The sequence below is a fragment of the Peromyscus eremicus genome, chromosome 8a (assembly GCF_949786415.1).
Source record: "Peromyscus eremicus chromosome 8a, PerEre_H2_v1, whole genome shotgun sequence".
Lineage (NCBI taxonomy): Eukaryota > Metazoa > Chordata > Mammalia > Rodentia > Cricetidae > Peromyscus > Peromyscus eremicus.
The window spans coordinates 36,481,251-36,495,024 of record NC_081423.1 but is presented as its reverse complement, the minus strand read 5'-3'; the positions used below and the strand labels follow the sequence as shown (position 1 = coordinate 36,495,024).

The 13,774-nt window shown below is 39.5% G+C and overlaps 1 protein-coding gene across 1 annotated transcript in view; it reads right to left on the bottom strand.

Annotated features, from left to right (window-relative positions):
- The window catches only part of Aff4 (ALF transcription elongation factor 4), a 70,764-nt gene that overhangs the window by 16,274 nt on the left and 40,716 nt on the right, over nucleotides 1-13,774 (bottom strand). Inside the window, exons 6-11 of the mRNA XM_059270541.1 lie at nucleotides 11,178-11,214; nucleotides 8,785-8,833; nucleotides 5,089-5,143; nucleotides 4,300-4,337; nucleotides 3,766-3,928; nucleotides 2,147-3,064 (exon numbers count right to left, since the gene is read on the bottom strand). Coding sequence (XP_059126524.1) covers nucleotides 2,147-3,064; nucleotides 3,766-3,928; nucleotides 4,300-4,337; nucleotides 5,089-5,143; nucleotides 8,785-8,833; nucleotides 11,178-11,214 — 1,260 coding nt within the window. The remainder of the gene's footprint in view (nucleotides 1-2,146; nucleotides 3,065-3,765; nucleotides 3,929-4,299; nucleotides 4,338-5,088; nucleotides 5,144-8,784; nucleotides 8,834-11,177; nucleotides 11,215-13,774) is intronic.

The window sequence follows — 13,774 nt, the reverse complement described above, 5'->3', positions numbered from 1 at the left end:
ATCTGCACATTTAGTCTTACTAGACCTCACAAATAAGCGGAATCATATAATGCGGTCTTTGATACCTGGATCCTTTTTTAACATACTCTTTTAATGATTCATATAATTTATGGCTGGACAGTATTGTATTATATAGCTATAATATATTTTATTTATTCATCAGTTAATAACCAATTTTTGATTAACTGATCATTCAGATATGGCTATGAGCACTATAGTAATAGTTTTGAGTTTATATTTCCATTACTTTCTCGGACAGGTACCTGGGCCTACAATTGGTAGATCATAAGGTACCTGTATATTCAGCTTTTTTGAGAAACTGCCAACTGTGTTCCAAAGCAGCTGCATCTCCCAGTTCTACTAGCACTGCATGGAAGTTCCAACTCTACAATTTCATCAGCACATGAATGTACTGCTACTTGCTAACAGCTACGCCCCATCATCTCTGAAAAACTTGTTGGCCGAATCACAAGTGGAAAGCCTAACTGCTGTTGATGTTACTTCCATAGGTAAATCTAAGTTTTCCTCTTGCTGCAAGTAGTAAGCAACAGGAATGCAAACAAATATTCTACCTCTACTGTAATAGAAGTCTGCTTGACACCAACAGATTAAATTCAGATAAATAAAAACATGAGAAAAAGTCACCTACCAACTGCTTACCAGTGACTGGGTCTCCTCCCAGTATTATCAGCATAGCCTCCAGGAACTGCACCGACACTTTACCAAAATAACATTTCAAAAATCCTAATTCTTGGGGAATGGTTGGAAAGATGTCTCAGTGGTTAAAAGCCACTGGCTGCTTTTGTAGAGGATCTGGGTTCTAAGCACCTACATAGTGGTTCAATCATCTCTAACTCAAGTTCCAGGGGATCTAACACCCTGTTCTGACCTCCTTGGGTACTAGGCACAATATGGTGCACATACATATATATAGGCTCTATATAAAGCTGATCTTATATACCATGCTTTGTCTTTAAATTTGAGGGATGAGAGTGGGCTATGTGCCAACAACTTCCTTCCTATGTTGGACTGCATCCAGGGCTTCACACATGATTAGCAATAGCTCTGCCACTGAGCCACAGGGAATGTTCTCAGTTCTGACCCGTGTTAATGGAAAAAAAGCTAGGCGCATAGGTGTGTATACATTCTCAAGGGTGTACATGTCACAAAATTAGTGAGTCAGTTTTACTCACATTAGGCCAGTAATAAAGTAGTATGGCTTGACCTGAGTGTAAGACAGAAGAGGACACATATATTACATTCTTACTCCAGGGTTCGATGTTAGTCCTAGCCTTGCCTTTTTTTTTTTTTTTTTTAAGCCTTCAGTACCCAGACTAGCCTCACTTTTAACCTGGCCACCATATACTCTGCCTAGAGATCCTGACTATTTAAAAAATCATCCTGCTTTACTCAAGAAGACAGAGCACAGAGAAATTGATCCATATATATAGTCTCAATGAGGCAATGAGGCCTTGTGCTCAGTCACTATTTTTCCTTACAGCTCAAGATGGACAAACTATATTTCCATAGCATTTCAGATACTGGTATCTAAAAATGAACAAACAGGGCTGGCAAGTTATCTCAGTGGGTGAAGTCTGACAACCTGAGCTCAATCCCTGGGATCCACATGATAGAAAGAAAGAATTGACTCCCAGAAGCTGTTCTCTGGCTTCCACATATGTACTGTAGTATACATGTGCGCGCACGCACGCACACACACACACACTATAATTAAGAGCCACAGTGATTAATGTAAAGGCAAAACAGCAAGTACTTGGGGATAGAGAGATGGCTCAGCAGTTAAGGGCACTTGCTACTCTTCTAGCAGGACCAAAGTTTGGATCCTAGTAACCATCAATGTCAGGCAGCTCACAACTAGCTGTAACTGGCTCCAGGGAATTTGACACCCTCTACTGGCCTCCAAAGGAAGATACACAAGCATGAGTATATATACACACACAGAAACAGACACAGACAGACAGACAGACAGACACACACACACACAGCATATACTCACAGACACACATAAACAAAAATTTTTAAAAAATAGCTAGTGTTTTAATATCAAGATGTTTAAGGACATGGAAAGTGGGAACAAAATTATTAAAAAAAAAAAAAAAAAAAGGAACCACAACCCCTTACATACCTTGTGTTTCCTCTTGCCTTTGCTGGAAGCCTTTTCTGAGGTTTGCTTCTGTACCTCTCTCCCGTGTTTTTCTGGCACATTTTTCTTTTCCCCCTTGGGTGGGTCTGTTTCTTTGTAAGGCTTTCCTGGTATTCTAGTCAAGAGATTCAGGTCAATCTTCACAATAAGTGGGTACCTGTCATCGGGCTCACTGAGTGGGGAAAGGAGCTCCTTCTCCTCCATAGGAGAGAACATTCGCTGCCGAAAAAAGCTATCTTCTTCCTCCACGGAGGAGGGCTTGACAGGAGTCCTATTGCTTTCGGGGTACTTGGGAGTCTGTGAGGAAGGAGGGGGGCTCTCACTCTCATCTGAATCTGAAGACGAGGTATCTGTGTCTATGATTTCCCTAGATTTCTGGGAGGATTTACTTGATGATTTGTATTTCTTTTTCTCTGCTATAGGTCGAGGAGAGGATTTCGACTCCTTTTTGATGTTGGGTTTCCTCGAGCCCTTGGTGGCTGCTTTGTGCCGGCTGGAGGGCATGCTGGTGGCCATGTCTACAGGGGTTTCACTTTCTATCTTCAGGCCTCCACGGGGCTCTTCAGCAGCTGACTTCTCAGCCTTTTTGGGTTGTTTTTTGCCTACAGTTCTCCTCTGTGTGGTGCTGTCACTCTGTGCAGGAGACTTTTGCCTCCCGCGTCCACTTTCTGATCCCTTTTGGATGGTTTTAGAGTCTCGTCCTGGAGTAGCAGAACTTGTTTCTTTTGGTCCTCCAGGATCAGTGTAGTTATTCCCAGCACCCTGTTCTCGGCCTTCTTTTTTGTAGGCTTGAGATGATGGGACATTACTGTCTACAGAAGAAGCTGGGGACACTTTATGTGGGTTCACTTTGTTCAACCAATTATCAAGTTGCCACTTGTTCGTTGGTGGTGGTTCAGGCTGGAAAAAAACAAACAAACAGAGAAATATATAAATGTAGGTTTTTCCCCCCAATATTGAAGTCCCCCCACTTTATAAAGTCAAGTAAGAGGAAAAAGAACAATGCTTAATGTAACAAGCATTTGTTTGCCCAGTTTCTGCCAGGATTAAAGCACAGGTAAAATACTATTATCTCTAATCACTTGGCCTCCTGAGTGCTAGATTACAGGTAGAGCTACCATGAACAGCTTATTACAAATGGCCTTTAAATAACCAATATTACAGTAAGAAGTTCAATTTGAAAGGCAGTATTGCAATTGATTTAATTCTAGAAAGTAAAAATGATGTTGGTACCAGGAGAGACTTTCAGTTGCACCTTATCAATCTACAGAACAATTATACAATGTGAGACTCACTTTATTCACAGTAACTACATAACATAAATTTCCTGTTAAGGGGCAAAAGGAAGGACTAAATCCTAATTTTTAAAAGTTGTGGTTTTTTTTTGGGGGGGGGGGTGAGAACTGAATCCAGGGCCAGCGCTCTACCACTCAGCTAAATCCCCAACCCCAAATTTTTTTAAATAAGGAGAACAAAAATGGTTTAGGTTTTCTATAAGATAGATACATGGTTCCACTGCCTTTGATCAGAATATGTAGTGATGGGCTGAGCGGATATCATGAAAAGGCTTGAGGGCTATGGAAGCAGCCCTCCCCTCTCACCTCAGGAGATGCGTTCTGTGAAGGCTCATTTGCCTCACTGTCACTGGAGCTACTTTCACTCTCTGAGTCGGAGCCAGAGCTGCTTTCAGATCCACTGTGGCTGCTCGAGTCATCCCTGGAGTTATCTGCTCCCTCACTATTATGATGTGAAGGTTCAGAGTTACTGAAGGAGATAAAATAGAAATGATAAAAGTTTCCTTTACAATGGCAACAAAAACTCACCCAAACCTGACAACCAACCTGAGTAACAAAGTGTGCCCACACTGTTACATTTAAAAGAACCCAAAACTTCTACAAATAGACATCCCCCAAAAGTTTCTGATATATCACTCACCTAATAATACTCACTTTTAACATACCTTAAAATTCACCCAGTCTGAGTACATAATTTAATGAATTTTAGTTAATTTATAGAACTATACAATCACCATCATAGCCAACATTATTTATAAGGCCACTTATGATACCACCACAATGTTAAATCAAACCAATCTCAGCCATCAAAACAAGACCACAAAATAAAAGGATCTCTACCTTCCTGGTGTACTCCTTGGCATTGTCTTATCACAATCCTAAAAGTAAAGCATAAGAAATCTGTGAAATGACAAATAATATGAATGTCTGAACTCAAAAAAGAAAAACTGGCTTCTCTAACACATGAATTAATGTTTACTTAATAGAGTAATTAAAAAAACAAAACCCAGTCCATCACAGCACTCAAAAGGTGGAAGCAGCAGGATCATGAGACTGAGGCCAGCCCAGGCCACTTGATGAAACACTGCCTCAAAACAAAACCAATAACCAAAGCACCACAAACAATAATGAACCAGGATCCTGTGTTTACTTAAAGAAGTAGTGCTTGCCTACCTCAGTCTCCAGTAGTACTACTACTACAAAAAAAAAAAATCTCTAGGATAAGACTTAAAAAATGGGGGGCTGGAGAGATGGCTCATCATTTAAGAGCACTGCCTGCAGGTACTCTTGCAGAAGATCCCAGAACCTACATGGTGCTCATAACCATCTGTAACTCCAGTTCCAAGGGACCCATTTGTATTAAAAATAAATAAATAAAATCATTTTTTAAAAACTTTTGAAAATATTTCTTGTAAGTAACCTCCTGCTTCAAAAGTATGTTCTGGTCCATAATAAATGTTAAAGAAAAGTCAATTTAAAAAAAAAAAAAAGGAAGCTTAAAGACATTACAGAAGACTACAAACATCCAGTATAAGAAAACTTACAGGAAAATGTACTGATCTTAAAAACTAAGACACAATGAAACAGCAAGTATAAAGGACTGACAGACAGACTGTATAGTGGACACACCTGTTCCCCATCACTGTCTTCACTGCTGCTTAGTTTTAAGTCATCTTTTAACATACTAGAGGGAAAAGGCAGAAAGGAGCATTAATCACAGCAGGCCAGAGTACTAAGTATTTACCATAATTCTAGGACTAATCATTGTGTTAGCCAAAAATTTAATTGAAATACACATGCACACAATGTCTTTATCCTGTTTAGATTTGCTCACATTCTAGTAAAAAACTTAAGCCAGGTGGTGGTGGTGCATGCCTTTAACCCCAGCACTTGGGAGGCAGAGGCAGGTAGATCTATGTGAGTTCGAGGCCAGCCTGGTCTACAAAGTGAGTTCCAGGACAGCCAGGGCAGTTACACAGAGAAACTCTGTTTTGAAAAACCAAAAAAAAAAAAAAAAAAAAGGAAGAAATTATCCACTTTTATAACCTAAACTTTCCATGCATTAAAAAAAAAATTTTTTTTAAGCTAGGCAATGGTGCACATGCCTTTAATCCCAGCACTCTGGAGGCAGAGGCAGGTGGATCTCCTGAGTTCTAGGCCAACCTGGCCTATAGAAAGAATTCCAGGACAGCCAGGGCTACACAAAGAAACTTTGTTTCAAAAAAACAAAAACAAAAATTAAGAAAGCAAACTGTAGCGTTCTGCAAAGAGAGCAGTTCTGCAAAGAGAGCAGTGGGCAACGCAGGAACAAAGCTGCTGCCTCTACGAGTAACACGCTCACTTCCTTTTCTAGTTCAACTCTCACATCACTCCTGCTACAACAAACTTGTCTCTCATTGGACACACGCAGGAATACTAAAACAGTTACTAAAGCGTGATCTCCCCTCTCACTGGACACAGGCATGGATACTAAAACAGTTACTAAAGCGTGATCTCCCCTCTCTTTGGACACAGGCATGGATACTAAAACAGTTACTAAAGCGGGATCTCCCCTCTCATTGGACACACGCAGGAATACTAACACAGTTACTAAAGCGGGATCTCCCCTCTCACTGGACACAGGCATGGATACTAAAACAGTTACTAAAGGGTGATCTCCCCTCTCACTGGACACAGGCATGGATACTAAAACAGTTACTAAAGGGTGATCTCCCCTCTCACTGGACACAGGCATGGATACTAAAACAGTTACTAAAGCGTGATCTACCCTCTCATTGGACACATGCATGGATACTAAAACAGTTACTAAAGCGTAATCTACCAGATATGAGTCCTAAGGAGAAGCAAGAGAGAATGGAAGCATCAAGCAACTCCTCCCTTGTCTCCAATGGTCCATGAAGACAAAGAGCTGAGTGACTGCTGGCAAGTGGCTAACTGAAAAAGTTCTGGTTCACAATGTCTTGCTATGAAGACAAGTGACACCAGCATTAGAGTTTGGGGTAAGAAATGGCTGTGTACAAATTTTTAAATCCAAGTTCTAAATCTTCCTTCATCAAAATTCAAATTGAATTAAAATATATAAATACAATAAGCTGACAATTTCTACAATTTTTTTTAAAGTAAACCAAAGATTTGTTTTCCTTAAGTCCAAAATCATTAGATTTAAAAATCTGAGCAACACAAAACATTCTGTGGTTTTTTTTTTTCATGAAGAAAAAATTAACATAAAGTTTGGGAGATCTGTACCTAGAAAATATTTACTTCCTCATTACCTTTCTTTTTAAAGTGTTGTGAGTCTCCAATCAGTAGGAAGAAGTCTTCTTTCACAGCAGTAACTACTTGTACTCTTCCCTCAAAGGCTAATCTGCATTTCTAAATCTGACCCCCAAATTCAAAATACACACACACACACACACACACACACACACACACACACACAAAATCACCTGTAATAAGTAACCAGATGACTATGTAATATGAGAAGTGGTTTAAAATTAGTTCAGTAAATGGAATTTTAAAAAAGTTTTCTTTGAACAAGGGCTTAGCATATCTCTATGACTGATCCAGTAAGGAAAATGGACTTCCTCTGAATTCTCTCAGCCCTTATGATTTAATAATGGCAGCTCAATGAACCTGTTTACATATGTAAGTATGTCAAAGCCTTTACGACACCTCTCTAGGTTCAGCATGTTTTTGTTTCCTCAGCAACCAAAGTGGTATGCCCATATGGAGCAGACAAGCATTATTAGTTTTTGGCATAAAGATATGATAACAAAGACATAGTGAGTTTCTCAGCAGTGTATGGAAGTTGTTTTTGTTCATGTAGTTCCTTCTCAGTCCTCCTTTTGTTACATGAAGAAGCTATTAGGCTGAGGTTAGTGCTGTGGTCTGTGGCTGTGGTACAGGAAGCCACATAATTGCTGTTTCTTTGGAACTTTGTTCTAATCACTGACTTAAACTGTTACTCTAAAGATTCAGGTGTTCACACTCTAGATGTAATTTATTATCATCTAATACACCTACCCCCACTGTGATACATACTTCTGATTCTACCTACAAAATATAATAAAAATATGAAAACTTCAAAATATTAGAAATGATGTTGCATTCGGTGGCTAAATGGAAGGTTTACTAAGAAGAATCCTATCTTTAACATAATTTTTTTTTTTATTAAATGTGCAGTGCTGGTGCACGCCTTTAATCCAGCACTCATGAAGCAGAGGCAGGAAGAGTTCAAGGCAGTTTAGTCTATAGAGTGAGTTTCAGGACAGCTAGGGATACACAGAGAAACCCTGTCTCAAAAAACAGGACACACACACACACACTCACACACAAACTATGAACTCAGAATAGAGGTGGGCAAACCACGGCCTGCATGGCAAACTTAGGCCACTACTGTTTTTTCTTTTCCTTTTGTTTGTTGAGATGCTTGTTGTTTTTGTTGTTTTGAAGAAAGGTATTACTACATATAGCCCAGATTGGTCAAATTTGCTTTTGTAGTCCTGGTTGGCTTTAAACTCATGGCAATCCCCCTGACTCAGTCTTTGGGAATGCTGGGATTATAGACAAGTATTTCCATAACCAGTTTTCCACTACTGTCTTGTAAATAAATTTTTATTTGACTGGAGATATTGCTCAGTGGTACAGTACTTGACTAGCATGTGAAATAACCTGGATCTCTATCACCACAAAAAAGAGAAAACCCAGGTATAATGACACTTGCCTATATATAATCTGAATACTTGAGAAGTAGAGGCAAGAGGATCAAGTTCATGTCATCCTTGAATACATATGGTGAGTTTGAGGACAGCCTAGACACCATGAGACTTGGTATCAAAAAACAAAAACAACAAAGGTAGTATTATTAGATGGAGCACAGCCATGTCTGTGGTCTGTACAGCTTTTATACTGTAATGACAAAACTGAGCACTTAGGACACAAAATCTACAATACGCTCTCTGGCCCTTTACAGATAAAGTTAGCTTATGTATGTCATAAAACATTAGTGTTTCTAGATGGGGATGTATGCAGTTCAATGCACAAGGCCTCTGGTTTCACACTGAAAACCAAACAGAGTTCAGTGAAATGGCTCCATGGGTAAAGGGGCTTACTACTATGCCCAACAACCTGAACTTAAGCCTAGACCAGAGAATGACTCCCACAAGTTGACCTCTGACTTCCATATGCATACATATACACATACAAAATAAATGGTTAATTTAAATTTTTAAAAAACAAAAGAGTAATATTTCTAGCATTTAAAATATCCAGCTATTACAGATAACTTCTAGGAAAAAAAAAACACCCATTAAACAATAAACTTACGATTTTGACTGGTGCCCATTTGATGTTTTAGCAGAAGCATTGTATCTTTCTAAAACAAAAAGATATAGAAGTGAGCAACTGTAATTGGTTATTTAGATTATAAAATGTCTATACAAAATGTGTATCTTCAAAAATATAAATCAAAATAAATACATTACACATAGTGGACAGGAGACACAGGCATTCTCATAAGCAATGATCTTCCACAGCCATTTTAGAAGGTAATGTGCTCACATTATCTTATCAATACTGTAACTATCCTGCTACTGATCTAGTTCAATGAAAGGAATCTACCCAGTATCTGGAGGAATGCTCACACATACATAGAAACATGATATTAATAATAATATGGCTTTACTGATATTTTTTTGAAGACAGGGTCTCACTACCCAGCCCAGGCTGGCCCAAATTCATAATGCAGAGCCTGGACCGGCCTTGAACTTGCAATCTTTCTGTCTCAGCTGCCCTAAAGTCAGGGTTCTAAGTGTGTGTGTCACCACATCCAGCATTATAATAGCACAGCTTTAACAACAAAAGCTAGGAAATAAACTACATGTCCATTAGTAGAAGGCTAATTAAATAACTGTAATTATTTCATGTAACATGGTTTAATATTACAAGAGAAAACTAGAATTCATACTGATAAACATTTAAAATAAATTCAGTATTGGGGTAAAGATGGTGCAGAAATTGTGGGAATGGCCGGGCGGTGGTGGCGCACGCCTTTAATCCCAGCACTTGGGAGGCAGAGCCAGGTGGATCTCTGTGAGTTTGAGGCCAGCCTGGGCTACCAAGTGAGTCCCAGGAAAGGTGCAAAGCTACACAGAGAAACCCTGTCTCGAAAAAAAAAAAAAAAGAAATTGTGGGAATGGCCAACTAATGACTAGCACAGCTGGAGACCCATACCCTGAGGAGTTCATCCCTGAGGGTCAGGACCCCTCGCCCCAAAAAAATAAATAAAAATAAATCCAGTGAAAAATACAATTAAAATCAATTTTAAAAAAAGATGAAGTTTATGATCCCATTTGCCATAATTAAACACTGGGGAAGTAAATGAAGGTGGAGTAAAAATAAGGAGGAGACAGTTTTAAGAGACTATCGAAAAACTTTTGGTTTATAGCTAGCTATTTTTGATGTATCAATATGTCAAAGATGGGTGTGGTGACGAATGCCTTTAATCCTAGCAGTCCAGAGATAGAGGCAGAAGGGTCTCTGAGTACACAGTGAAACCCGGCTTCAAAAACCACCGTCCCTTTGACCCAGAACGACAGCCGTAAGGTAGAACTAAATAGACATACAGATTTAAAGTTTGACTGCTATAAGTTGTCTTGTGACCTCCACATGTATACTGTGGCATTCCCATGCCTTCTACACACATGATAAATATATAAACAGAGGAGCTTTTTTTTTTTTTCCCCCTGAGACATGGTTTCTCTGTGAAACAGCTCTGGCTGTCCTGGAACTCGCTCTGTAGACAAACAGATAAATTCTTGTTTTATCTCTTGCATTAAAATCACACACACACACACACACACACACACACACACACACACACACACACACCCAACTAGCAAAAGGTAAAAAACAATCTTGTTTGTATCTTTCAGAATACTCTTAGGCCAGCATAAATCTATCTAATAGACTGTTGTTCATAGAATTCCTTTTCTGTGCCAGAATACATGGCACCACTCAAACACCCGCACTGGCCCTGACCTCAGCACTATCAAGCTGCACATTTCTTGTTTCCACATATATTCTCTGCAGCCATCTTCCACAAGAGCTCTGAGAAGTGAAGAATGGAGGTGACCGTGAGGCTGCAGAGGACACCAGGCTTTCTCTCCAGATCAGAAGACTCAGGAAGAATGAATAGGGAATGCATAAAGAGCCTGTGGTAGTGCTAACATAACCACTTTGCCTTCGGTTTTACCACCACAAAACCAGTACCATGAAGGAAGTGGAAAGACAGAACGGCTCTTGACTTTGTGAGGCGTCCACCAAACTGATTTTATGAAATTTCAACTATTAGTTCAAATAAGTAATTTTGATTTTTTGTTTGTTTTTTGAGATAAGGTCTCTCTCTACATAGGCCTGGCTAGCCTGAAGTTCACTCTGTAAACCAGGTTGGCCTTAAACTCACAGAGATCCTCCTGCTTCTGCCTCCTAAGTACAAGGAGGGACTAAAGGCATGTGCCACCATGCCCAGCTTATTTTGATTTTTAATGACTTATAGTTCTTGAGTTTTCTTAAGACTAAGCTCAGCTTATTTTTTTATCAGGTCATAAAATCAGAGTAAGACATGTAAAAAAATTAAACATACTATAAGGCATGGCTATATTAAAAAAAGGCCCAATAAATAGGCTAATTTGAAAACCAGCAAGAAAACAAATACTTACTTTGTTCTCCAGGGCCAAAGTTAGACTGCTGAGACTCCTAAGAGAAAGGAACATAAAATTATACAAAATAATGGCACCAGAGAAAGATCCATTAGTTGAGAAAAGCTCCAAGTGATAAAAATGCTTCAACATATATGAAAGAGAAAATACTGAAAGAATGGAATGGCTGCATCTAAACAACAGACTTTACCAGAGCTTACAGAAATAATACAAAGCTACTCAAGAGTCTCCAGGTTTTTTTTTTTTTTTTTTTAGCAGCACCTATGATACTCATAATCTAATTCAGAGACCTACAGAGTTCAAATAACTTCAAGACTCTTGGTCTTGGGGCTAGAAAGATGTCTCAGTGTTAAGAGCAAGCTCTTGCTGAGGATTGAGTTCAGTTCTTGGCACCCATCCATACTGAGGGATCACAACTCCCTGTAACTTCAGTTCTAAGGGACATGACATCTCATAGTTTTCTTGGGCACTTGCATATACCACACACACATACTTTTAAACAAAAATAAATTTTTTATTCTTGTTCCTGAGAAAATGCTTGGACTACAGGTGGGAATAAGTAGTAGACAGCACTCATTTACTATACTCAAGGTCCTGGGTTCAATCCCCAGTACCCAAAAGAGGAAAGAAAAGGCTTAATTTGAAAAAAGAGCTAGGGATTTAGCTCAGTTGATAGAGTACTTGTCTAGATACATGAACCCTGGGTTAAATCCTTCAAACCCCATAAACCAAGTACTGTGGCTCATAACTGTAATGCCAGAACTTTGGAGGTAGAGGCTAGAACACTGGAAATTGAAGGGCATCCTCAGTTACATAATGAGTTCAAGGATAACCTGTGCTACATGAGAGCCTGTCTTAAAAAAAAAAGCATACTAGATAAAAAAAATAGCTGTGTAATCTATAATACATTAAAAATCTACTACTTCTCTATTAAAAAATAAAGCCTCCACAAGGGTGTTCCATGCCACTCTACTCCCTTCCCACCTTCTGTCCCTAGTATCTTACAGACCATTAGCATTGTGAAGAAAACACTGTCACATACGTCTTTTTATTATTGGTTTGTTTGCTGTTCTTTTCAAATAGGGTCTCACTATGTAGCTCTGGCTGATCTGAAATTCTATGTAGACCAAGCTACCCTCAAATTCAGAGGTCTTCCTTCCTCTGCCTCCCCAACATCCAGCACATACTTTTTTAAAGCTCTACAATAGTATAGAACATGGCATTAGAGAAGCTTTAGCAAACCAGAAACATAACTTTCCAAATAACTTCATGTAGAAAGTGTGTTTTTCCAGGTTAAGTTTGCACTATAAGATATAATGTCAAGCCGGGCGGTGGTGGCGCACGCCTGTAATCCCAGCACTAAGGAGGCAGAGCCAGGCGGATCCCTGTGAGTTCGAGGCCAGCCTGGTCTCCAAAGCGAGTTCCAGGAAAGGCGCAAAGCTCAACAGAGAAACCCTGTCTCGAAAAACCAAAAAAAAAAAAAGATATAATGTCAAATTATACACAGACTCATATAAAGTCTACTTAAAAATAAGCATAATCGCCGGGCGGTGGTGGCGCACGCCTTTAATCCCAGCACTCGGGAGGCAGAGCCAGGCGGATCTCTGTGAGTTCGAGGCCAGCCTGGGCTACCAAGTGAGTTCCAGGAAAGGCGCAAAGCTACACAGAGAAACCTTGTCTCGAAAAACCAAAAAAAAAAAAAAAAAAAAATAAGCATAATTGCCGGGCGGTGGCACGCCTTTAATCCCAGCACTCGGGAGGCAGAGCCAGGCGGATCTCTGTGAGTTCAAGGCCGGCCTGGGCTACCAAGTGAGTTCCAGGAAAGGCGCAAAGCTACACAGAGAAACCCTGTCTCGAAAAACTAAAACTAAAAAAAAAAAACAAAAAACATAATCTTCCTTCAAATTTCTGGGAAAAAAAGCAACCCAAATAATAAGAAAGCTAAAATATACTGGTCTACAGAGCAAGTTCCAGGACAAGCTCTAAAGCTACATAGCAAAACCCTGTCTCTAAAAAAATCAAATCAAAACAAAACAAAACTTTTTAGCTGCTGTTAAAAAGAAGCCAACTATTTTTCAAAGAGGGTGCCAAGATCACTCAATGAAGAAATAACCTTTTCAACAAATTGTGTCAGGACAACCAAGAGCCACAGCCACAGGAATGAAGTTAATGTGAAGACTAAAGAAAACAGTGCCAAATCCTAATGACTTTGTATTCAGCAGAGAATTCTTATTGTAACAAATCAGATACACACAAAAACAGATCAACTGAATTTCAGAGGCAGAGGCCGGCCTGGTCTATGGAATGAGTTCCAAGACAACCAGGGCAATTACACAGAGAAACCTTGACTCAAAAAAACCAACCAACCAACCAAACAAGCAAACAAAAAAATTCAGTCTCTGTAGTAATATGAATGTACTTGCCCCATAAGCTCATAGGGAGTGGAACTATTAGAAGGTGTGGCTTATTTGAGTGGGTATGGCCTTGTTGGTGGAAGTGTGTCACTGTGGGGGTGGGCTTTGAGGTTTCCTATGTTCAAGATACCAGTGTCTCAGTCGACTTCCTGTTGCCTGAAAGATGTAGGACTCTCAGCTACT